The 24,810-nt window shown below is 56.0% G+C and overlaps 1 protein-coding gene across 1 annotated transcript in view; it reads right to left on the reverse strand.

The window, feature by feature from the left end:
• Nucleotides 1-2,769: 2,769 nt before the first annotated feature.
• Nucleotides 2,770-24,810, reverse strand: part of RTN4RL1 (reticulon 4 receptor like 1) — a 46,109-nt gene continuing 24,068 nt past the window's right edge. Inside the window, exon 2 of the mRNA XM_059717013.1 lies at nucleotides 2,770-6,958. Within this exon, the coding sequence (XP_059572996.1) occupies nucleotides 5,595-6,958 (1,364 nt within the window). The 3' untranslated portion in view covers nucleotides 2,770-5,594. The remainder of the gene's footprint in view (nucleotides 6,959-24,810) is intronic.

A 24,810-nucleotide genomic window follows, 5' to 3' on the forward strand; every position in this document is an offset into this window, starting at 1 on the left:
GGGCCTGCCTGGGCGAGGGCGGAGAGCAGGGCAGGTTGCTCGCGGCCGGCGCTCTGGGCTAGGCCCCGTCTGTCTGGGCTCCACTTCTTCTGCTTTGTTCCCTCTACACGTGGCCAGGAAAAACCCAGGCTGGAACATAACTCTTCAACCCCATTCATCCCTCTAGTTTTCTCGAGGAGATAGATATATCTGACAAAGCTGGCATTAATCATGTTAATGTTCCACAGCGAAGTACAAAATGCTAGTGATGTGCAGTGAGAGGAGGCAGGCACAGTGCTCAATAGGGGCTGGAAGTGGGGCTCATTTCCAGGGGAGCGGCGTGTAGTCCCAGCTAATATTAAGCAGTTATGTGCTGCATGGTGTTTAAACAACAAGATGTGCTAATAAATATATGTCCTAAATGGCATGTAAACACCTGGCAGAAGAGGAGGATCAGTGGATTTATATGAAAATTTAGAAGCAAGTTAAAGGGCAATTAGAGGAGCAGAAAGAGATATTGAGCAGAGAATTGCAGCAGATATTTTAACACACAATCAAAGCTTCTTGAGATATATTCAGAGCAGACAGAAGGTAAAAGAGAAAATTGGTCCATTACAGAATGATAGCAGGGAATTGGTGACATGGGAGAAGGTAATGGTTGATTTGTTAAACAGTTATTTTGATTCTGTTTTTACAGAGGAGGAAGAGGATGGAAAGCTGCAGAAGACGGGGATCAGATTTCCTGATTAGGTCGGGGAAGGGCTCGAGAGACTGCAGGGGAAGGTGGAAATGGCTGTGGACGGCGAAGACGGTCACAGCCGACTGCGTCCAGGGACTCCAAAGAGCCTGGAGAGTCTCGGTCCAGATCCATTTGCTTACGTGACACCCGCTGGGCACTCCTCGGTCCCTCGCATAGTCTCGTGAAGAGGCCGGTGGGAGCTGAGACGGGCCCCTCTGCTTTGAGGCTGAGTCCCCGAGGTGGGGGACAGCGGGGTGCGCGCAGGACAGGGTGGTGTCGACTAAGATGAGCAAGAGACGCTGGCTGATAGAAGGGAGATAAAGTCTGTCAAGGTACAAGGTCGTGGGGAATCAGCAAGGAGCAGAAAAGAAAATGTCATATTTGGAAATCCTGTTGCACGTGGCACAGCACCGGTGGCAGAAAGCATGCCACGAACCCAGCGGTGGTGAGCCTGGGGCGGACGGACTCGGGCAGCTGTCGAAGTCCGTCTGCCAGTATATAAAAGTGGTGCCCTTGCCTTGAGCTGGCCTGCGGTGGGGGAGAGCGCTCCTCTGAAAGCAGGCTTGACTTCTGAAGAGGATGAAGGTGGACAGGATGGTTTTTATCTTAAAAAGGGGGAAGAAAGGCCACACACTGTGTGAAGCAAGTACTGGTCAAGAAGCTGCATGTAAGCCCCGGGGAAGATGCTTGAAACTGTTTAATTTGATGTCTGCTTGGGCTGACGAAGGGAGCTTTCTTTTGACTAACTTCCTTTGGTTCTTTGAATGCTTTCCTGCCTGGGCAGACGAGTGGAAAGGAGAGGGCATCACATGCCTGGGTTTTCAAAGTGCATATGATAAGGCTCCTTGCTAGCAATTGTGGCTGAAGCGCAGAATCATGGGAGAGAGGTAAAATGGGTAGAAAATTGGCTCAGGCTCAGAAAACAGCATGTGGCTGGAAATGGGATTCTGTCGCTGCGAGTGAATTTCCAGAGACAGAATCCGGAGCCTGTTTGGGGTTCTCTCTCTCTCGCTGGTACGCTGCGCCAGTGACTGGTACGAGGGAACCAGGGCTGGGACATGAAAGCCCACGGAGGCAGTGAAATAAAGAGGAGCGAGGTGGTCAGACGGGGAAGGACTGGCATTGCCTGTGGGAACGTGACTCTGACGGGGGAGTGCCGCTCGGCGTGGAGCTGCGTGAAGGTGGCAAGCCAGCGGGAGGAATAGACGGTGGCCAGGCACGTTGCCCAGTGGTGTAGCAGGGCTGGGCAGTGCTTAGCCTGGGCCTGGCCACGGGCAACGGGCAACGGGCAAGCTGCCTCCTGAGCAGCAAGCGGAAGGAGCGCAGCTGCAGAGGCGAGCTTGCCGCTGTACCCAGCGCCCGGCTCCCCTCCTCTTTCCGGAGGGGCGACGGGCTGGTCCAGGCAAGAGACCAGCCGCGTGAGGGTTGTATGCTGCGATAAAGCTGGGCTGCCCTGGGTGTAAGCAGCACAGCTTGGAGCAGTGGCTGGCTCTTCTCCCGGGGGCTGGCACGCTTCTCTCCCTGCTAATGGCACTAACTGCGCTGGCAACTGGCACTCTCCTCCTCCCTGCCCACGCGCTCGCGTAGGGCTTGTGGGTCTGGGGCCAGGTTTGGGCTGACGGGGAAGCGTTCACACATCTCAAGGCCAGAACAAACCATTGCGATCATCTACTTCGACCGACCTTGTCGGGTAGGCCGTGGGCAATCCCCCGTGGTTCCTCCATCCCACCCCGTGGTAGGCAGGTCTTTTAGGAAGGGACGTCCCGTCTAGGTTTCAAATGGTCCCCCTCCCCACCTCAGCGACTCCAGCGCCAAGGGGCGGAAGTCGGAGCAAGCCGTGCGAACGACCTGGGACCCGACGGACGCGGCCGCAGGGGAGGAGTGGGTGCAGAGGCCTGCAGCAAGAAGGCCGTAAGAGGAAGGTGGTGGAGACTCAACGCTGTGATGGGCCGGGTGGTTTCCCCTGCTTAGCAGTTCATTACGTCTCACTTTGGGTTGTTCAACAGCATCCTTTATTGCTAGGAGTCGGAGCGTTTGATTGACAAGGGATGTAATACATGACGGAGTTGCCTTTATTTTTTCTACATCTTGGAGGAAAAGATACTAAAAATACAATTATGGTTTAGGGCCAGGCATAGTCTGTTCTAATATAATTCATCTCAAAGAGTACCTGCATTGCCTGCTGCACCCAAATCATTTCTAAAACATTAGCATCCCCTGTGCTGACATCTCACTTCTATATTACAGGAGTTACACGGAGACTTTAAAAAAATTAATAAAGTGCTTCTCTTCTTCATTCTCCCACTGAGAGCTTTGATTTCCAGAGTATGAAGTGAAATAACCAACATAACAACATCCTCCAGTTCTAAAGGACAGTGCCAGAAACATTCAGCTGCTCTTGGTTATCGTGTGTAGGACGTGAGGGAGCTATTTCAGATCGCGGATTATTTGTTCTGGCTGCATTGGACATCCCTTTAGTGGAGGTTTAGAGCCCTGCAGATAGCGAGGTTTGGCGAGGAGCTGGAACAGAGCGGACAAGACGAGAGAAGCGATTCCTCGCTCTTCCCGGCGCTGCTCCTGCCAGGCTCTGGACCTGCTGCGCAGCCCCCACGCCGTCTCCCCGCTTGTCCCGCTCCACGCTAGGCTGGCAGGACACGCTGCGCTGGCTTCCAGCTAAACGTTTAGCCGCCTGCTTCTCGGACCACGCGGTGTCCCTAGGACGCGTGACACGACGCCGGCATCGCCCGTCCCCAGAGCAGGTGCAAACGGGGCTTTCCCGGCTCAGCTCCGAGACCCTCGATGAAGATCTGCCCCCGGCAGGAGCCTGCGATGGCTCTCGCCACTGCCACCCGCCCCGAGCCCGCCGCCCGCTCCTCCGCCGCGCCCCAGGTGCGGGGCAGAGCTCGCGGGCCGTTCACACGGTGCCCGGCGGCGAAAGGCTCCCTGAACGATGGGGCTGGGAAACGCTGCTCGCCCTGCGGCCGCGGTTTGGGGAGCGGGCGTTTTCCTGCGGCCGCAGCGAGCCAGCGCAGCCTTGCTCGGCCGCCGTGTACACGAGCGAGAGCACGAGCCGCTTCGTGAGGGTGGTGTCTGGCTCCCAACGTGACCTACAGCCTCGAGATGTGTCACCGCAGCTGGAGCGGGGTTAGGAAATGAAAACCAGGCCTGGCTTGTCCAACATCGCTTTTATTTCCCTCTTTCATTAACGTCACTGTTTTGTTTCTTCTCACATATCCGCTCTGACAGGGAATTCACATCGACTGTTTGTGCAAAACTGGGGACACGGTCTCTGATAGCCCGCAGGCTGCGACCAGCAACGCTGCCAGCTCTGCCACAGCCAGCCCGCGCCGGACCGCGACGCCAGCCCCGGCCCGCGGCTAAGGGTGCCGGCGGACCTGCTCCTCCTCCTCCTCCTCCTCCTCCCCCTCTCCGCACCCCTCCTCTCGCTTTGCTGCCCCGTGCGTGGTTTTTCTCTCGTGGACAGAAGCCGTGGGCTCTACGTTTCTTACGGGTCACCGACAAGATTCCCAGTCAATCGCTTTCCACCTCATTCTCCGTTCTCCGCAGCAAAATCTGTTCTTTTTACAGAACAAAACCCTCCCCGCTCTGCCGGGACTGTGCAGCCAGCCCCGACTCCTCTCCCTCCGCTGGGGTGAAAACCTTAGACCAGCTATAAAGGTCCTCACACCACTAACACTGTTGGGAACCGCCGCGGACTCCCGCTAGAAAGGCCGCTCTGCTGCCCCAGGCCTGGGGGCGCTTTCTAGGAGCCGGAGCTCTATGGCTGTTGTTTGGACTGGACATTTCTAATTCATCCCTTTCCCATGTGACGGGTTACAAGTTAGGGCATAAGAGGGAGATTTGGCTCTTCAGATATGGACTCTGTTGCACTGCATACAAAAAACCTCCGAAAGGCTAGTGCTCTAACTCGCTAAGAACATTGGTCCGCTGCGGCTGCCCCGCGCGTGCGAGCCCGACGGTGGCTGGCCAGCATCTGTAGGCACTGCTGCCAATCGCTTACTAGAGAAAACCAGATACTGTTTTGCTATAAATCCAACAATACAATCCTTAGTTCTGCAGATACAGTTTCCATATAGTTTATAAACATTGTAAGACATACATACGGTTAATTGAGGGGAAGGGACCTGTGCATTTGTTGGTTTTGTATATGTGAACACGGTTACAAAAAACGCACCTGCTGTAGGTACCTCAATCCTTTTCAGTTTTTACTTTCCACCTCTAATCAGTCTTTCCTTTGGTAGTTGGCTACTCCTAGCCCAGCAGGCAAGCCCTGTTCTGCTGTGTGCCTGAGATATTCAGGGATTTGAGATTGTCTTCCAAGAGATTTCCAGCCAGCGTCGGCCTGCGGGGTCGGAGCCGAGAGGGGCGGGATGTCCTTGTGCCACGTTGGTAAGTGTCTGCGCACAGTTCCAGGTAAACAGTGTAGGCTTAATTGGTGATCGTTTTTACAGCAGTTACGTTCCCGTCGGTAATCGCAGGGTCTTTCAGAGCTCTCGCAAATTAACAGGATTTCACCTAGAGCACAGCTACTGTCCACGTTTGTCCAGTTGTTATTAATGGAGGATTAGCTCCTGTCCCTTTGATCTGTTTTTGTAAGGTTGGCTTTTTTGTAGGTGCTCAGTTGGGGCTGTTTGTGACAAGCATGTGATAATGCCTTTAATCCGATCCTGCCGTGCACGTCCTGTACAGTCCATGTTTATAATCCTCCCGTCCGTGTATGGAGACCATCCAAAGCCTAAGCAACGGTCTTTCCTTCACAAGGCCAAATTCTCCATGTACAAAAAAAGAAGAAGAAAAGAAACTCTGGTCCTTTGTAGATTGGTGGCAGTACAGATTCTGTCCGTCACAGCCCGGCTCAGCGTATTATGACCACTAACACCATTATACAAAGCAGAAGGGAGGCCCTGACCCGCGAGCTCCCAGCTGCCTGCTGGACTCCGCTGGGGGGTCGAATGGGTGTCCGCCGGGTACACTTACCCTTCCGCTTTGGCGGTGCTGTGGGCATCATGCCAAAGCTGAATTTGTGCTGGTAGTCAGGCACGTAGTCCTGAACCTCGTGAATGCTTTTCCGTGGCCCCAGGGACACCGGTTTAGAGGTTCGGTTGCGGCTTTTGTGGCTGGTGCAGTTCTTGCTGGGCTTTCTGTACCCTGGCCGTGAGCCAGGAGGCGGTGCAGGCTGGCTGCTGTGCAAACCGTGCTCCATCCCTCTCTCCTTGCCCTTCTCCTGGGAGGAGTGGTGGGGGTGGTGGTCTTTGGGCACTCCTCTGTCGGCGGTGGACAGCGTGTGTGTTTTGATCTGATGGAGGGACTCAGACCCAGAACAGTTCCTAAAGTCCTCTACTTTTAGCATCTTCAGGTCCTTGCCGTGCATCTGCTCAGGAGATTCGCAGATCACGCTGGAGCTGGATCCTCTGAACCTGCGCAGCCATTCCCAGAGCGACCGGGCTTTGCAGTCGCAGCTCCAAGGGTTGCCGTTCAGCCGGAGAAACTCCAGGGCCGCCAGGTGGGCGAGGCATTCCCCGTGCAGCTCGGAGAGGCTGTTATTGAACAGGAAAAGCGTGGTCAGTCTTCGGAGGTCGTGGAAAGCCCGTCTGTGGACCCACTGCAGCTGGTTTTGATGGATGAGCAACCTATCCAGGTTTACTAGCCCCCTGAACGTGTTCTGATGCAGGCTCCAGAGCTTGTTCCCGTGGAGGAAGAGATGGCTGAGGTTGACTAGGTCAACAAAGATGTCATCCTGCAGGAACTCTATGTGGTTGTCTTGTAGATAAAGGTACTGTAGATTGTGGAGGCCACCAAATATCCCACTGGGCAAGGAGCTCAGCCCACATTTGTACAGATACAAGGCGTGGAGTTTCGCCAGCCCTTGGAAGGTCTCCGCTGCCAAAGCCCTCAAATAGCGGTTATCTCCCAAATCCAGCTCCTCCAGGTGGACAAACCCGTCGAAGGTGTCTGGGTCGATGAAGGTGATGTTGTTGGAGTAGATCCACAAGGTGACCATGGAAGGGCTGAAGTGACCGCGCAGAAGCAAGGTGATCTGGTTGTTTTGCAGGAAAATCCTCTCGCTGTTTTCTGGAATCCCCTCGGGAATCGTCACGAAGTTGTGGGCCTGGCAGCTGACGGTCATCGGGGCCGGGTAGCAGACGCAGTCCGTGGGGCAGCACGCGGTGAAGGGAAGCTCCAGTCCAAACAGCATCAGGAGCAGCTCCACAAAACCCCCTGTTCGGAAAGGGAGAAAACAGGGTCAGTCGAATTAAGACATCTTGCACATCATTCACAACCACCTGCCTCGCAGTCACAGCTGCTGGGATTGTTCTTAGTGAAAAATTCATCCAATTAACGCAATCCTTTCTTCTGTTCATGAATTATCCAGAGGCAGCCTTAGGTTGCGGGGGCAGGTAGCCACTCTGCTCAAACACGCTCCGGAGGAAGGAGTGTTTGATCAGACCGTCCCTGTTTGCTAGTGATGGGTAAGCGCTCACCTGGGTCACGTGTTGGCGCTCTGCACTACGGTAGGATGCCTAGCAGATGTACGCCAATAAAAGCACTCCTCACGTTGTGGAGAAGCAAATATGTCAAAAGGGTCTGTGAATACCGTCTCCCCCCCCACCTCCAGCTCTCCGGTGGCACCCGCCCCGCCTGCTAGAAGGTGTTTGCCAGGCGCAGGCTGCTGCTTCGCACGCAGGAGCACCACGACTGCAGAGCCACCGAACGGCGCAGACGTAGGAAACCAGGCCCCGAGGGGACGGGCCCTCTCGTGGCTGCGGCCCCCCCTCCCCGCGTTCCCCAGTCTCTGGAGCAGCAACACGGAGATGGCAAGAGCAAGCAGCACGGGAAGCGGGTGCTCGAGCATTTCCGTGGCTCTCCCGTGACATGGCACGCTACAGCTTCTGTTGCCACGGGAAGTGCCTGTGCGCATGGCTTTATTACAGCAGAGAACAAAAGGTACAAATGGCTGTAGCCGTCCTGCCCTTATTCAGCCTCCGGACGGTGGGGGTCACCCCCCATGCCCCTCCCGACCCCACTCCCCTCGCTGCTCTTTTTGGGGCTGCCCTTCTGCACGGAAGGACTTTCAGACATTTGCAAGGGGCCGTCATTTCTCATTCACAGCCACATCGAAGACCAACTTCTTCCACTCGCGCGCGCTCACTAATGCAGCCTGTACCTGGACATTACAGGAGCAGAGCGGGACCTCTGAGTACTGTGCACAAGTGCCATCCTGTCTTGGAAACCCCTGACCATCTGCTGAAGCATCATTTTCCTACAAGCTGGGCTGGAAGGAGCCTTCACCAGCTCCAGGCCATGGCTGGAAGTGCTGCAACTCCCAGAGCTTTTATAAGCCCCTTTTCCTGCAGCTCAAGCTGCGAAGGGGGATTTAACAGTCAGACCAAATGTTGAGAAGAGAATAGAAAATCTGCTCTTCCCTGACACTTTCTATTGAAAAGTATACTTCTATGGCAGTCGTGTACTGTGAGATACTGCTGCAGCGTTGATTGTTAATTGATCTGTCCATCTGGCTCCACTCTTTGAATGCAAAGTTATCATATTTTAGAGTGACTGGACTACCCAAACTCTCAACAAGGGCCAGCAAAAAGCAGGCATCTCTGCATGTGCTGGTAATAAAATCTGGCTGAGCTAACAGCCTTTGCCCAAACGTTTAGTAGGACCCTTTGGTGAGAGCAGTGGACTCCTCTGGATCGTGCCCTTCAAAAGTTGCAGGTTTGCGTTTGCTGGTGTGAACGATTTCTCGTGCCTGTGCCATTGACAAAGAGGGGCCGTCAGTCAGAAGTGTGTAATAACTGGAACGGTTACTATTCCCGTTGTGTGGTGGGCGCGCTCTGCAAGCCACTCGCATGTTAGTGTGGCTTCGCCATTATACGTTTTTGATTGTAAGGCTCTGGTGCCGTACAAGTACTCATCCCTAGAGGTTGTGTCTGTCCCCGACCTTCCCTCGTTCTCTGCCTAAAGAACCGTCTCTGCAGCCCGCAGCGGCAGCCGTGCTCGGACCAGTCACCAAACGTTTCCCAGGCCCAGCTGCAAACTTGTCAGAAAAGCTGCGCTTTGCATCTGGGCACAAAGACACTCGGCAGCGCAGCAGGGATGGGTCCGTTCCCTTGTCTCCGTTTGTAGCAGCGGTGACGCTGAACCGCGGAGACGTGCTCGGACTCCGTGTTTGTTAGCAGCGTCCTCCCGGGCACCGATCGCTGGGGCGTGCTCCCCCCGCGACGCCGGTTGGTGCCAAAGGGGCTGGCTCGGGAAACCACCTCCCCGGTGCAAGCAGCGGGTCGGAGGATTGCTCGGTGCCTAAAAGCGAGAGTTCAGCACACGGCCCCGTGACACGTTTGCCTCCGTGCTAACAAGACTGCTGGTGCATTTGTGCAGCGTGCTAGCCTGGCGGCGTGGGGGATAACGTGTCTGGTGATGACGGCACAGGTCACTTAGCGCTGCGCCGGGGCCGGCCCCTTCTCCCCTGCCACGTGGATGGGTGCAGCGGTGTCAGCCCGTGTGGCAGCGTTGAAAACACCTGCACAGGGCTGAGAAACTGCCCAAGAGTCAGGCTTGTCCCGTAACGACCAGATAGATGCGAGTCAGCGTGGTCCAAAGCTCGTTTTGGCGGAGGAGGTGTGTGTCGGGCTAATGTGCACTGATGCTGTATGAATGGTGCTGAGGAAACAGGCGCAGAACAGGAGCCTAGCAGCACAGATAGGGTTTGTACAGAGGAAAGCGGGCACCTTTCCTCTAACTACACCTTGACAGCAACAATTGAAGATGGCAGTAACTTCTGCTCGTTGCGTCTTGTGATTATCCGCCGTCACCGTGCGATAGGTGAGAGCCTGGTCGCATCAGCGGGCCCCAGACTTGAATCCAGAGGTGGGCAGCCCGGGACCAGTGAAGTGTGTAGTGGGAACTATTAAGCCCTTTATCTCATAAATCCTGCTAGGCTGTTGTGACCTGTCGCGTGGCTCCACTGCTGCGTAGTAGCCTGCGTGTCACAGCCCTTCCTTCATTTGGGAGGGCCACCGCTGACCACGGCTCAGAACAACTGCTCTTTAGGAGCCCGAGTCCCCTGCCGGGACCTTCTTTCCTCTGCAGAAAGCCAGAATGTGATTAACTTGCTGAAAAACCTTCTATTATCTTGAGTGCAGACCTTTCAACTTCCTCCAGCAAAAGCTGTGAGGCAGATGGAGTGTCACTGGCATGCGTGTCAAAAGTAGACGGGTAGGGAGAGTTTGAAAAGCTGAACGGAAAAACGCTGTGGAAACCTTTTAATTAAGCGTTTTAAGAAAATGCAGCACTGCTGACACTGGTAAAGATGCCAGCGACCTGGCTGGCGTCTCACTGTTATTATTACACGCAGCCACCGCATTGTTTCCACCCCACGTTTCCATTCATGGTCTCGTTCTGCACTCGCTTGGGTTTTTACTGTGATCTTCCTGACTGGAGTGAATTCATTGGGCTGTCCAGATTATTTCCCATATAGCTTCTTATAATTGGGCATTAATTAGGCATTAGTTAATGGATGCTTGAAATAATTTATCTTTGGATGTGTCCAGCTTGCAGTCTTACTTTTAACGGTATTACACTCATTATTAGACTACCATCATTATAAATGTTCTTCATTACCTGCTAGTTTCTATCGTATCAGCCTTATTATTGGAAGTGGAAATCACTCCTCCTGAATGCATTATTAATGAATAAGGACTTGCTATATGCAGCACTGGATGAGTTGTTATACCCCATTATGCATCTCGCGGTAAGCCTGAACTTGTGCTGGAGCTGAAGGGGTCAGAAGGGCTGGGAGGCTGGTGAGCAGAGCCAGCGGTCCCCAAGAGACACTGCGCTGTCTCTGCTCTGCTTTGGCCGCGTCTCTGCTCTGTCTACATCTTTCTTTCTTTTTTTTTAATTTAGTGTCTCGGGCCGAATTAGCCAAATCCGTTCCGAATGCCACCAACTGGGCAGAACACAGTCATTCAAGTCCGCGCGGCGCTACCGCCGCCCAGCATCCTCCGTCCCAGACGTCAGCCTGGGGCTTCAGGTACTCCCAAACCCCTGGCAGGCTTCCAGTGTGCAAGCCCCGCACCTGGAGGCCTTGGAGCTCAGACGCCCCCGAGTCTCACTTGCCCGTAGCCCAAAGGAGCACGCTAGGGGAAAATCCTCCGGCGGGGTGTCTGCGGGGGTGTTCGGCTTTGTGCTCCCCTGTTTGTCCCTCAGCCCCAGGCACGGCCCCGTTCAGGCTCGTGCCGTGCAGAGCAGGCTCTAACCTGGCGGAGAGCCGCGGCGGCTGGGATGCGCAGGCCGTCCAACCTCCGCGAATGCAGCCCGGCCGAGCGCCGTTACAGACTCCTCGCTGCATCAGGCTGCCTCGCCTACATTTATGCTTCTCACAGGCAGCCGACGTGGGGGGCTTCCAGGGCACAACCCTGGTCTCCGAGGCCAGGTTCTGCCTCTACCTTTGGCAAGCTTTCCCTTCAAATTCCTCCTAAAACTTCTGCTCTGCAAGACCTGTCTAGGCTGGCTGCATCCACACGCCGTGCCGTGGACTGCTTGCTGTGTGCTACTGGTCTTGATCGTGCTGTTAGATTTATGAGCTCTTTAGGGCAAGGACCTAGTCGTCTGGTTGTCGATTTATGTATTTTACTGCTATAAAACACCATCTATAGCTACTCCGTGGTATAAATAATAATACTTAACTAGAACAGGCTGCAAGTGGGGGAAAGCACCGGGCCTTTGTTCGCAGTCGGGGCTATCAAGGAGGCAGGAGCTTAGTCATCAGGCCTGAGGCCAAATTCACACCTGGTGTAACTTCACTGCCTGGCTATGGACATGCTGCAGAGACATTTCCCATCTCCCCAACATTGTTTCTGTCAGACCAAACTTTCTGGAATAGAGACAAAGACCGGGTTTCAAGCCTGCAGGAGCGTTTGCTTTGAAACGTGGAGAGTGACCCAGAAAGGGACGGTTGCGCAGCGGCCGATGGACACGCCAGCTCCAGAAGTGCCTGTTCCACACGCCATCTGAGAGGCAGCAAGCGAGCGGCAGAGGTGGCCCGCGCCTAGCAAAGCACTGGGCATCGGGGTGTGTTAGCACACCGGCGCCTTGGCGCTGTGCTCGGCAGATACCTCTTTGCAGCGCAAACAACTCTGGCCTAGCCTGCCACCACCACAGTGACATTCCCCACAGGCCACCGCTTTGCCTTTGGCCGGCGGAGCGAGGGCAGTGGGGTACGCCACGCGGCGCCGTGCCACCCGTGTCGTCTGGGTGCCGTGCGAGCCCCGCGGCTGCTGCAGGGGGGCCGGGCTCAGCGCGCTCCCTCGCTGCAGCATCTGCACGTCGCTCCTGGAGCCAGGAGCCAGGACCCGGCGCTGGGGTGCCCTTCCTGCGCGCGGCGCGATGCAGACGAGCGGTGCCAGCCACCCATCCACCTTCATCATTTTCTGCAAACGGTGTCATAAATAACTGACAGATTCCAGCTGCTTAGAATTATGGTTTCTGATGGAGTGACAGCTGCTTCCAATCCCCCCGTAATCACCCTGGCGGTTCTGGAACATTTCAGCAACATAAAAATCATTGGAGATAATTTCGTTGTTGTATAATTTGGTTAGGCAAGCTGTGATTTAATGGCAATTGTGACCTCAAAGGTAGAAGACGAGCTTGGAGGCCACTTGCTCCACGCAGCTCTGGCATGGAGCATGATGTCAGGGTTATTTTGGGGTGCGGGGGCGGAGGAACAGGAGGATGCTTTTTACCTGCTACTCAGAACTGCGCATATCTGGCTATTGGCCTAATTTATGCCCCTGTCCCCCCTCTAAAAATGGGAATTCCCTTCCCAGATGCAGTGGATCACAAGGGAACGCAGCAGGAAGGACGCTGTACAAGGCTTTTGGAAGGAACATGTGCAAAACGACGCACTTGGAAAGCACCCCCTAAAAAGTCAGGAGGAAACCTGAGATCGTGACACGAGGTTTAGCAACCAGGACCCCTCTAGGAACCCGTAGCGCCTGCCGTAAGTCTGCTCTGGCCATGCTGAGGGCAGCCCCGCCACCGCACCAAACACCTGGGGGTCAAATCGAAGCGTGCAGAGTGACCGGTGCCCCGGATCACTCTGCCCCTTGGCATCCTTCCTGCCCTTTGCCTTCGCCCCTGAGCTTCTCTTGCACCAAGCTGTACCGCCTCCGTCCAGGCTCCCTGCCACGCAGCAGCAGCCGCCTTGGTACCAGCTACGGCCCTGAGCCCGGTGCCAAGAAGGCTGCTCCTGCTGGGAGCGACGGAAGTCGAGCCTTCTGCAGTGCATTAGCGGTGCTGCAGGCAGGCAGTAAATGACAAAGAACCAGGAGCTCCGAGGACATTATCGGTGCTTCCAACAGGAGGGGCGTGCTGCCGGCCAGCAGGAGGGCGATTGCTTTGCTTGGGTGCTAGGTAGCCTCGGTGCTGTCGGGCAGCACTCCCACGCCAGGCACGAGCCTGCTTGGAGGTAAAACCTTCTCCTCTGCCAGCCTGGATGAGGACAGCGTCTTCAGGACAAGTGGCTTAGGGGTCTGCGTTGGCTTTGCTCGCCCTGCGTGGGGACGTTCAGCCTTCCTCTGCTCCTCCCCCTCTCTCAAGGTCAAGGCCAAGGTCACCTGGAAGTTTTCGGAACTTGCTCGCTGTCTCTTATTGCCTTTCTAAACCAGACCATAAATTTCTTAGTGTAATAATGCAAAAATCAATAGCTCGGCTTGAAACTGTAGCTTTGTCTTTCATTTCAGCAGGGCCCTCTGCCCTCCCTACAGGCTCTGTCCCTCCGAACCACACAGATGGATGAGGGGAGGTGGCTGGGCAGGCAGCTGGCCGTGCACCAGGTGTGTGGTCTCCCCAGGGCGATGGGCTCGCTCATGTATTCACTCCCAGTCTCAGCGGCAGGGAAGCTCAAGGGCAACCTGGAATAGGGAGCTGCGACGGGAGCCTTCGTGCTCGCTCTCCTCTGTGACACTCAGTCCAAATACTCAATCCCTGTGGCTTTCCGTGCCGGCGAGAGGGGCGTCAGGAAGCACCGCTGCTGTCACTCCACTCGCACGCTCCCTGAGCAGCCCGCCGCTGGGAGAAAGCACGAGTTGTGTTTCGGCAGCTCCTCTGAGCATCACCGAGGAGGGAGCTGCCGGGGAGGCCTGTGAAAATGCCATCTTGCTTTCCCGGCTCAAAGTCCCTGCCTGCGAAGCAGGTCATTTCCAGGGCAAAGGGACTGACCACGGCCTCCTGCGCGGCGCTAGCGTCGGGAGACCTGGGCTGCCCCGCGCTCGCCCTGTACAAACGAGCCATAGAAGCAAAGGCTGCCCCTCGCCCCTCATTGCTTACGACTGAAAGTGAAGCGAGAAGCAACAGGTGGACAGGACAGGCCCGCGGGGAGCCGCAAGCCGGTTCCCGCCGGCGCCCCGCAGCTGCGTGGAGCTTCGTCCCGGGAGACCAGAGGGCCCCAGGACTCGGCTCCAGGCCGAGAAGCACGTTGCAGTGCAAGCGTGTGCTGCGGGAGCTCTGTGGGCACGCGGCACTGCTGCGGCAGCGTTTGCGCGGCGTGAGCCCATCTGGGCAGTGGCAGGCCACTGCTGGGAGAGAGCGCAGAGTTGTAATTCCGCCTGACATCGTCAAGGTGCGAATATAAAGAGCCCGGTGCCTACAGACCTGCGGACAAAGAGCAAAACACGCGGCTCTGGAAGTGGGTGGCATAAATTTACATGAGTGATGGAAATTAAAGTCCGTTGCAGGGCAGCAATTCTCCAAATCTGGCCTAATAGCCAGGGGAGGTCCGGACCGGCTGGCTTGTTTATTTGCTATTGTTTGCCATAACAGTGGCTGGAAGCATACATTGAAAGTCAGGATTGTCTTTCGCATGTTGGCGGATGTGTGATCCTCAAAAACAAATTAGCACCGATTCACTTCTATATAGAGTGCAGCCATCAGGGAATCGCTCCCGAATTCACAGTGAAGGAAAGCAATAACGCTTCCAGCACACTAATCCACCCGGAGAGCTGCTCCCAGCCCCTCCCAGGTGCGGGGGGCTCTGGCAGCAGCTACAAACCGCCCTGCAAAATAATAAATAGCTACAGACCTTGACAAGGTGTCTGGAGGTCCAAAGGATTTGTACCCTAATGTGGAGCTCCCTGTTTAATTAGCGCTCCTCTCTGTCTTTGTCTCTCCCTCTCTCTTCAACCTAGAGTAAATAGAAAAAAAGAAGCCCGGTGGCAGCACTGACTGTGGGATTGGAAACTCAGATATGGAAACTCGTTTAATTTAAATACTTGTTTCAGTGCTAATGTATGCAGGGAGCGGAGAGAACACAGAGTGTTTTTTCTTCTTCTAATCTTTTGTCTTCATTTAACCCCATTTTGGAATTTACCTTCTGCTACAACGGTCTGGGTGGCGAGGTGAGGCGAGGCGAGGCGAGGAGGACTGCCTCCGCCGCTGCGGACCAGCTCTGCAGCCCGGCTTCGCGGCGGGGCTGACGGCCCGAGGGCGGCGCGGTGGCGTGCAAGCCAGGAGCCGGGGCTGTCCTCTGAGACCGCTCCCCAGCGAGGCGCCGGCCTGCTGCTCGCGTGCAGAGTGCGGCTGGAAGCCGATCTTCATCTCTGCTTGCTCCAGTGGTTCCCTTGAATGCCTTCCCCAGAAGAGCTGCAGGGAGTTCACGGCCGCGCTGTGCTTCCCCGCCCCGCGCGTGGCAAGCCGGGGGGCCGCCCGGCCAGCGGGCTCCTGGCGTCTTTGGGAGCACAAGTCCGGTGGCTGTGCGCCGAGTGCCCGGGGTCCCGTCGGGAGATTGCTCCGTCCTGCCTCAACTGCTCGGGGAGGCAGGCTGGTGAGGCCAGGAATAATCCCCTAGCCCATTTCACCCCGTGGTCCATGGACTCCCGGGGGCCCGCACAGTGCCTAAGGGGTTCATGAAAGATGACTGTGATCAATCAACAGTATGCGAATGCCCACACCTACAGCTCAGAGGGGCTCGCGCCTCCATTCAAAATTTCCAAAGGAGTCTGCAGGTGAGAAAAGGTTGACAATCACTGCTCAAGCGTGTCCCCTGCTCTCCCCGGACGGGACAGCATGGCCAGGAGCGTGCCCCAGGCAGGGCTTCCTTGCCTGCGCCTCCCATCACTGCCCTGGCCATGGCACCGCGTGCCCCGCTGGGCTGGGACCCCACCTGGCCGCGAGCTGGGCAGGACCCTGGGACGCAGGGCTCAGGATCTGGGACCGGTGCGCCGCCAAAGGCCCGGTGTTGTGGCCTCTGGAGCCAGTGCAGGAGCAGCACGGGTGCACTGCAGCTGGGGTGCGCACGGCCCACGGCAGGACAGCGTGCTTCCCCGGCTGGGAGGAAAGGACAGGGCGCAGAGACGGGAGCTGTAATGCTCCCCAAGGAGAGAGAGATGCACTGGGACTTCAGCGTAATGGACTGTCTGTCCATCTGCGTCTCCCGGGAAATCATCAGCGACTTCGACTCCCTCCCATCCCGAGGTGATGAGATTTTCCTTCCCGTCCACAGAAATGCAAAGCAGTTCATGCAGAACAGCGATAAGGATCCTTCTCTTCACAAAGCAACCAGCGACTGAGGCCTCCCAGGTGCGGCGACAAAACAGTGACGGGTGAAACGACACAAATCATCTGGGATGAACGCAAGTCTCGTGCGGAAGACACTAACAAGTGGAGGAGGCAGATTCACCGCCTCGTTCCCCGGGCGGGGACCCGGGGGTCCTCCTTTCTGTGAGAAGTGCTTCAGAGCAGAGGCAAGTGCAAGTGCGGAGAGCCACGCTGCAGGCGAGGAGATGCCCGCAGCGGCGTGCGCCCGGCTCCGGGAGCACAGGAGTCGCCCTGCCACTGGGACCAGCCGTCTGCCTGGCTCAGGACCCCCGCGACCACGGCAAGTGCAGGGGCCTCGGGACAAGCTGCACAGAGCATCCGCCCCGACAGACCGCCCCCGGGGGACGTGCTTTCTGAGCCCCAGCAGGTAGTGGGTGTTCAGGGGCAAGGTGGCGGGCAGCCCTGAGAGGGTATTTTGCCTGTCTGGGCTCTGCCTTCCTCCCTCCAAAGGGGCGCATGGCCACGAGGGCCCAGGAGCCGTGTGATCCAGCAGCCAGCATTGCTGAGAGGCCTCTGCCTGCCTTGTGCTCAGCTCCTTCAAAGCAGAAACAGGCCTCATAACAGTGTGGTGTTACCAAGCAGAGGGATGTTAATAGCTATCACCTCGTTCTTTCTGTGACCTGTAGAATGGGGATAATACGTCCCCAGCTCACAAGGCTGTTGTAGGCTTAATTAGCTAATGTGAGGATAGGATGTGCTAGATAAGCACTTAGCATCATTATGGTTATTACTTGGTGCTGCGAGAGGTGGCCTGTGTCTGTGTAGACGCAGGCCTGTGTATTGTGTGGTGAGTCGGACCTGAATCCTTTGTGAAATCACTGAAATCTGGGTGCCAGGAGATTTTGCAAAGCTGCTGTGAATTCAATATGAACACGACTAATAAGATCAGTGCCGAAGCCACTGTGTTAATATTGAATCGAGTGTGTTATACTGTTGTGCTGATGCAGAATTGGCTCCGCAGGTTCTCGGGGAGCAGCGGTGGTCGGCAGTCGCGGTTTTGGTGCGGAGGGTCTTGGTGGGCGGTGCGGGATGAGCACAGGCAGGGCTGGTTCTGTCAAAAGGATCAGTCGCAAAATGGCTAATGAGCGGACGTGCGCTGCCAGCGCTGGGTTTCAGGGTGCACAGCTCGTCGAGTGGACCGTGGCCGTTCCTCTCTCAGAGCTGCTGGTTCAGGCTGCCTGCAGACACGGGCAGGCGCCACTGCCACGTTGCGCTCTGGTCCCGGGTTTCTCCACGCTGTCCAGCAAGGCAGCAATGGTGCCTTGCTCTGAGCGCTGCCCGCGGACTCGCGGGCTGGGCTGTCCTCGTGGCTGGCGTCCCTCCGGCAGCGCGAGGTGGCAGTGAAGTGGCTGTGCGATGTCAATGATGCAGATTAGCCTTTCCCTTGTCAGAATCAAGAAAACAGCATTACCCTGAAATCTGCTCAGCCTCCCTCTAGGCCTCGGCATTGACCTTCCCCTCCCTCTCTTGCCTGGCTTCCTGCTGCGGCTCGAAGGAGACCCACAGGCTGGATGGACCGCGTTGTCTCCTTCTACAGGGATGCCCTCGCTGATGCATGGTGTGTCCTCTGCATTTTATGCGCGCACATTACTACTGCACAGAACAAAACCTGCCTCTTCCTGGGCTTCAAAATCCCTCACCCTTTCTGGCGGGCTGGGAACTTTGGGTGCCGAGAGCACCTCGTAGCTGTGCCTGGGAAACAGCGGCCCGGCTGTAAGGAGCCCTCCGTGCCGTGCTGAGCCCTGCCAAAGCCCTTCCCGCGGGCCACGGGCCACGGGCGCTCGGCTGCTTCCCTGATGGGTTTCCTCTGGCGAGCAGTGGGGATACGGCGCTGTGAAGCTACATGCTGAGTGCAGATTGGGGAGACCTGGTGTGATGGAGGGCAGTGTTGGGGACCTGGGAAGGGAACTGCAAATGTGCTTGGCCCTGGGCACCGGCTGATGGCACTGGGCTGGAATGAGCAACGGTGGCCTCACCGCTGTATCCGGTGCAGGAGAATTGGTGTGGGGCTGGCAGCAGCTGCTTAAGGGTATTGACTCTCTTTGGAGAGTTGTAGGCAGTTTTTAAAAGGTGGGAAAGGAGGGAAACGGGAGCTTTCTCCCAGCCCACGTGCTGTGCCATGCACTTTGCGAGGCAGGAGATACTGTTGCTGTGAAACAAAAGTAGAAGGTTAAGAAAAGTACTAATGGACCGAAGTGTCTGTACACAAACGAAGGCGCTGCTAGAAGTGGTTGTGACCTTGTGGTCAGCACCGAAGCCTGGATTGATGACTCCTATTAATGCCGCGCTGGCCTAGATGAGAACAGCCGAGCCGAGATTGAAAGGAGCTGGGGGTGGAGGGGAGCGCGGTGCCTGCAATTTAAAGCTCTGCTGGACAGAGTTGTAACAGGTGCGCGGCGGCTCCTCGCTCCTCCGACGGCGGCTCCCCGGCCCCCACCTTCCAGCTCCTGGCCCCTGACTCCTGCCGCGGCCCTGCGGGTGGATGCTGCATACCCTCCAGCAAGGCCACGGAGATCATTCACGTGACTCCAGTCCCTTTTCTTCACGCTCATCTGAGTCTGTTTCTCACCACACCATTATAATCCTGCTGTGTTCCCTTCTTCACTAGGTAATGGGAGAGAGTACGAGGCACACAGAGACCTGGCATTGGTGTAAAGCCGAGCACGCCAGTGTCTGACTGCTTTAGCAAGAGATGCTGAGTTCAGACATCAGCCCCTCTCAAATCAATTTCTCCAGCAGCTCCTGACTGCGGGACTGATGTGCCCTGCGCCAGGAAATCGGGAATGCAATAAGGCTTGCCAGCTGCACTCAGTGAACAAAAGGTGTGTGCATGCACTTGTGCGTGGGGAAAGGATCCCATCAGGAAACACCTGCACGCTGCGCAGGTCCCTGCTGCAGTCGAGTTGCGGGAGGAGACCCAGCCTGTCTCATGTCTGCCCTTGCCTACCTTCGTCTTCAGTGGCAGGGTTTCTCCCCAGAGACGGAGGCAAGCAGTCCAAGTGAGAGCGTACAGCCATGCAAAACCCACCTGGAAAAGGAGCATGCCATTTCAGGAGCAATGCATCTGCCAAGGGATATGCAGGCAGGTGCCTGACACGGACATTCATCTCTCCTGCTTCCCAAACCGCTGCCTAGCCCAGGGCTCTACCTCCCTGTGCCAGCAGCCTTCCCTCCCCAGCGCCCGGATGGACGGTCCTGCCGAGTGGTCTGCAAGAGGCAGCCAGGTGCGGATCTGCTCCTCCCTCCCGCCAGACCGACTGCCTTTCCCGCTGCGGTCCCGATCGCTAATGCCAGCCGCCTGGACGAGACTCGCGCGCCTGGCTGCGTGCGCGAGGCTCGGGGAGCAGAGTCCAGAGCAGATCTCAGGCCCAGCAGCTCCCGTCTAGCACCAGCTGCAGCCCAAACGCCTTTATGGCAGCCCGCAACGGATCTGAATCATCCCAGTGACAGCAGCATTTGAGCCCTGGACTCCTCGCCCGGTGGCTTAAATGCCCGTTTTGCAGAGTTAAAAACAGAATAAATAGTTTTATTTAAAGGAAAAATCCTGGCAAAAGGGAAAAGGAAAGGAGCTGAAAAGCTCATTAAAACTGAGGGGCTCCGTTTTCCTGTCCAAGTGGCCACATCATCTCCAGAGACTCCTGGGAAGCTTTGAAAAGCCTTGTCAGACAAGCCTTTCTTCCTACCTGATTTTGGCTGGATTCATGGACCCAGACATTGCTGCTGGAAACAGGAAAGAGGGAACGGCTCCATTCTGACTTTTCACTCCCCATCTGATCACTGTTGATACAATTTATTCTTACGACAGCATCTGCCGCTTTCATGGTATTTTATTCTGAAGTACAACTCGTCTTTGTTAGTCCCATTTTTGGGCCTTTCATCATTTGAGTCACCACATAAAAGGCATTTAAACACTACTGCTTATAAACAGCCTTGGCGAGAGGGGCTGGGAGTGGAGAGGCGGCAAGCTCTTCTGCAGCTAGCGTCCCTGCACCATTTCTCATGGCGCCCAAATGAGAGAGGCGAGAGGCTGGGAGTCGCGTGGCTGGCAGGTGCCTCCGACCCGTGCTTTTGCACTGCTCCCTTCTGCCCCTCGTGCTGGGAGCGCCTACTGCCCTTCTGCAGGGGTTCTCCAGTGCTCTCCACAGCCGGGACGCACTGGAGATCAGCCTTATCCTATGTCGAGGGGCAAGGATGCCCTTCACCCGCTGCACGTGGACGCCGCAGAGATCATTCACAGGGCCCCGATCCTGCCCTGCGCGCTGGACGCCCAGGCCCTCGTGCAGCAGCTGGGACCCCAAGCGCGCGCGGCAGCCACGCACGGCGGCTCAGCCAGTTCCCTGCCATGGGGGGACGCGTCCTGCCCCCCGCCCCGCTGATTTGTGTCTGCTCACATTTCCCAAGTGCTCTCTGACTGGCTCTTCATCAATAGCTGTTTTTACAGGGCCTTCATTACTTCCTAATTAGCCAAATCTCCTTCCTTCCTGGAGAAAATAAATCGCTCTTCATTGCTGCTGTGCAGACTCAGGATGTTGTTAAACACACAGATCCATTAGCCCCCAAAGGCTGTCCGTGGGGCCTCCTCTGGCTCTGGCTTAGAGAAGCAGACTTCCCATCTCTCTGACGCTGAGCAGACCTGGACGGTAACAAGTGCTTTTCCCCCCAATCAATGTGAATAGATCCCACCGCTAAATGTTACCCGCTAATCTTCGAAAGGCAGTCGGTAGTTGTCAGCTACCCACAGAGAGCCACGGGGGGCTGACAGCAACACCCTGGCATGGCTCGGGCACGGGAACAGGAGCACGTGCATCTCCTGGGGAGACCTTCGGGGCACCCCCACCGACCACGTCGGCTTTCCAAAGCCTGGTCTCTTCCTCTGAAAATGAAGGATCTTTCCACGGACCCTTACCCCGTCCCTGCTGGGCCCTGTGCTGGGGAAAGCTGTTGCTGGCAGAGCCAATGCCAGCTCTGCTCCTACCTGGAGAGGCCAGGACTGGAGAAGCTGTTCCCTCCCTCCTATAATTTCTTGCTCTGACTCACGACAGATTCTCCACACTACAAGGATCCATTGAAAAACCAGAATTGTTTTCAGAAAAGAAGTTTCTGTAAAGCCTCCCTGCACAAGCCTCTTGCCTGATTTGCAGAATAAAGATCTTTTTTTTTTTTTATTAAGTCATCTAGCAAACAATCTAGGAACCTCTGGGGTTCACGGATGCCACAGAACTCATTTCACATCTTATAATCCACAGAATGAGTTTGCCAAAGTCTGTGTCATGCTAGCAGTCTGGGAAGGCAGCAGTGACTGCTTCCCGGGAAAGCGGTGGAGTGCACGGGTTCACCCATCTCCGCGCGGTGCTTTTGTGCTTGTGCAAACACCCTCCCGTGCTCTCAGAGTCGGTACACACTGCGGCGCGCCAGGGCCCTGTCCCCCTTCTGCTTTGATTCCCCTGTGATATGCTTCACTCCAGTAAATATTGAGCTGCTCTTATCAGGCGTGTTTGATTCTGGTGCGGTTACAAAGCAGCGGTTGCAGAAGGCTCTGAAGCCGTCGGCGTCTCTGGAAGGACACGGAGCAGCCCCTTCGTGGAAGCAGTCTGGAGCGGCAGCCCTGGTGTCAGATGCATTGAAAACCAGGAAGCTTCCTCAGCTGAGCTGCCTGCTTCCAGTCGGCCCCTCTCAGCACACGCCGAACTGTGTGCGCACCCCCGTCTCGTCCACGAGACTCCCAAGGAACTGGTCTCAGCTGCGAAGTGGACGGCCTCTTATTGGAATAACCTTTCAGGCTTCATTTGGAGCCTCTCTCTTCCCACTGAACCTCCGTACGCGTGAGCCCTTTGCTAATTGCAACGTCTCGTACGTTGGCGCGAGAAAGCATCAGATCAAACACAGCTGCTGCCATGTTGCATGTCCTTCCACTGCCGGTGACAGGCCAGACAGGGCTGCCCGTGGGCCGCTGAAATCCCACGGCAGAGGCGAGGCTGTAAGCCCAGCCCTCGCCCGGCGGAAACGAGCCCTGCATCAGATGTAGCTGTTGTAAACATGCGTGTTCTGGTCTGGCACGGCGAATACCGACACGCAGGTCACTCTCTGAGCATGTTCGGTGCTGATAGGGGTTGAAAAGCCGCAGCAGAAGCCATTCAGAAGGGATGGAGTGGAGCCCCACCGCGGACCCGAGAGCACGACCAGCATGCACAAGCACAGAGATGGAGGTTATCCTCCCAGCACCCAACCCGAAATCAGTAGGTTGCTGGCTGGAGAGAGAGGCCAGAGATCCCACGGCTATCCGAGTCTGCTATCTGCCTGCTACTTATTAAATTAAGGCAGCTCGAGTTCACCATCCGAGCCGCGCACACAGCGTGGACCAAAGCTGCATCATTGGAAGAGACAGACAGGAGGCAGATTATAAACCCATAATTCAATCACGAGGGTAGAGATGATGTCACAGACAGTGAGAATAACTGTCATTATCGATACGTAGACACCGACTGTGGAGCAGCCTTCCCAATCAATTCTCTCCTTCCAGCCTCTCTTATTGATAATAAATGGAGATGATTTAATGGAGCCGAGCGCTGAAGTGATACTTTACTAATAATACCAGGAAAAGGCTGTGTTTTGTCCACCGGTGTCCTTGGGAAACAGAGAGAGGGGCCGGCTTGCGGAGCAAGGGACTGGCGCGGGCAGGAGGTGGCCTCCACGGACACGCGCGGGCGCCCTGGGCTCCTGCACACGGCACGGCGCGGCACGTCGCGGCTGCCCGGGAAGGGGGTGGAAGGACGCCGTCTGCTCGCATGAATCACTCGGGTGCGCCCCGGGATGCAGAGCAGGCAGAGAAGGGCGCTGTAGTAAACAATGTGAAGATTTTAAGAAGAGTCTTAATGCACCCAAGTGTTTTTTACGTAAATCTGAGGCGCACGAGGAAGAAAGCAAGAACAACATGAAGTACTGTTTGCTAACTGACATTATGATCTGGCGAACGCAGCTAAATCCTGGCAGGATTTTTATAATGGCAACTTTCTTTTTCACTCTTGCAAGGTGTTCAGATACCATGGTGATGAGCATTGTATAAAAACTTTGACAGATACTTAGGTAGATAAGTATGAATGGAGACAATCAATTCAGAGAGACAGAAAAGGAAAAAAGAGGGCTATTGCTTCATATGAAAGTGTTTACAAGGCCAGCAGCCCTACAATTACAAGTCTGGGAGCGGAGGGTTTTGGTTAAGACCATGGAGTGGGAACGAGAAAGAAACAGAGACGGTGGAGTGGCCAATTGCTGCTGGCTCCCGGGAGAGGAGAGCGAGAGCAGCACGTCTCAGGGCCACCGCGCGCTCTCACGAGCCCTCGCGCCCCGAGGCCGGTGCCGCGGGAGGTGCCCCGGTTCGGTCCTGCCCCACGCGCGCCAGTTCCCAGAATGAGACGGCGTTGCTGCGGCCGGAGCGGCGCTCTCATTCCCGGGACGCGGCACACTGCGCGGCACTGCTCCAAGGTGCATGGGGAGGTGGTGCAGGCGGGCCCTGAGACACTGGGGCTCGGAGGAGAGAAGTGTGAGCTAGGCTGGGCTGGCCCATGCCTCCACAGCACAAAGTCACTAGTGCCACAGAAGAAAATGGGACAAAACCCAGGCAGGGAGTAAAACCGCCAGAGTTTCAGAGCCTTAAACCAAGCGACTCGAAATGCGCGGGATCGCTCCTCCACGTCCAGCCTCTCTGGAAAGGCGCACCTGGCTTGGCCATTGCATACAGTTGTTGCTCTCTCCAGCCGCTCCTGCCCCGTCACTGCAAAGGCCTACTGAGCACTCCAGAGCGCGGACGGACGAGATCCCGATCCCTCCAGGTAGAGAAGACAAAATCCAATTGTGCACTACAGTGCATCTGCAGCTGCCATTAACCTGTCTATGTACTTCTGTGCCTGTCCATTTCTCTCCCTCTGACAGCTGGGACTGCCTTGAGCCTGCTTTGGCCATATCATAAAGGGATTTGTTTCTTCTCGCTGCAGTGGCACACCATAGAGTGACTGAATTCTGCTGCAGGCATTTCTCTGATACTTTGCCCTGCTTCTCAAATGGAGAGCTAGCTAAACATATACCCTGGTGAACCGGATATCCACAGCATGGCTTAGCTTAGCAGGATAAACCGCCGCTGCTGGAAAACAGCAAGAAGCAGCAGGCTGCAGGCGCCTTCAAGAGTAACTGTATTAGCAACCAACGTGCTGCAAACTCCATTCCATTACATCCCCGAGCCCGAAACAGCTCCGCGCGCTCCAGACTCCTTCAGGAGCCTCACAGTTCTCCCCTGAACCTTCCCTAGCAAACAGGCTTTAAAACAAGGAAAGAAAATGACATCGCAAGGACATCACGCTTCTTTGGGAGCAGATGCCAAAGCAGGGCTGGAAAGAGCGAGCGCCGGAGCGGCTGGAATTCAGCGCGCGGCGCAGCCTCCATCACCGGCTCGAGCGGCTGCAACAGCGGAGCAGAAATAG

Source organism: Alligator mississippiensis, chromosome 14 (genome assembly GCF_030867095.1).
Source record: "Alligator mississippiensis isolate rAllMis1 chromosome 14, rAllMis1, whole genome shotgun sequence".
In the NCBI taxonomy this organism is placed as follows: Eukaryota; Metazoa; Chordata; order Crocodylia; family Alligatoridae; genus Alligator; species Alligator mississippiensis.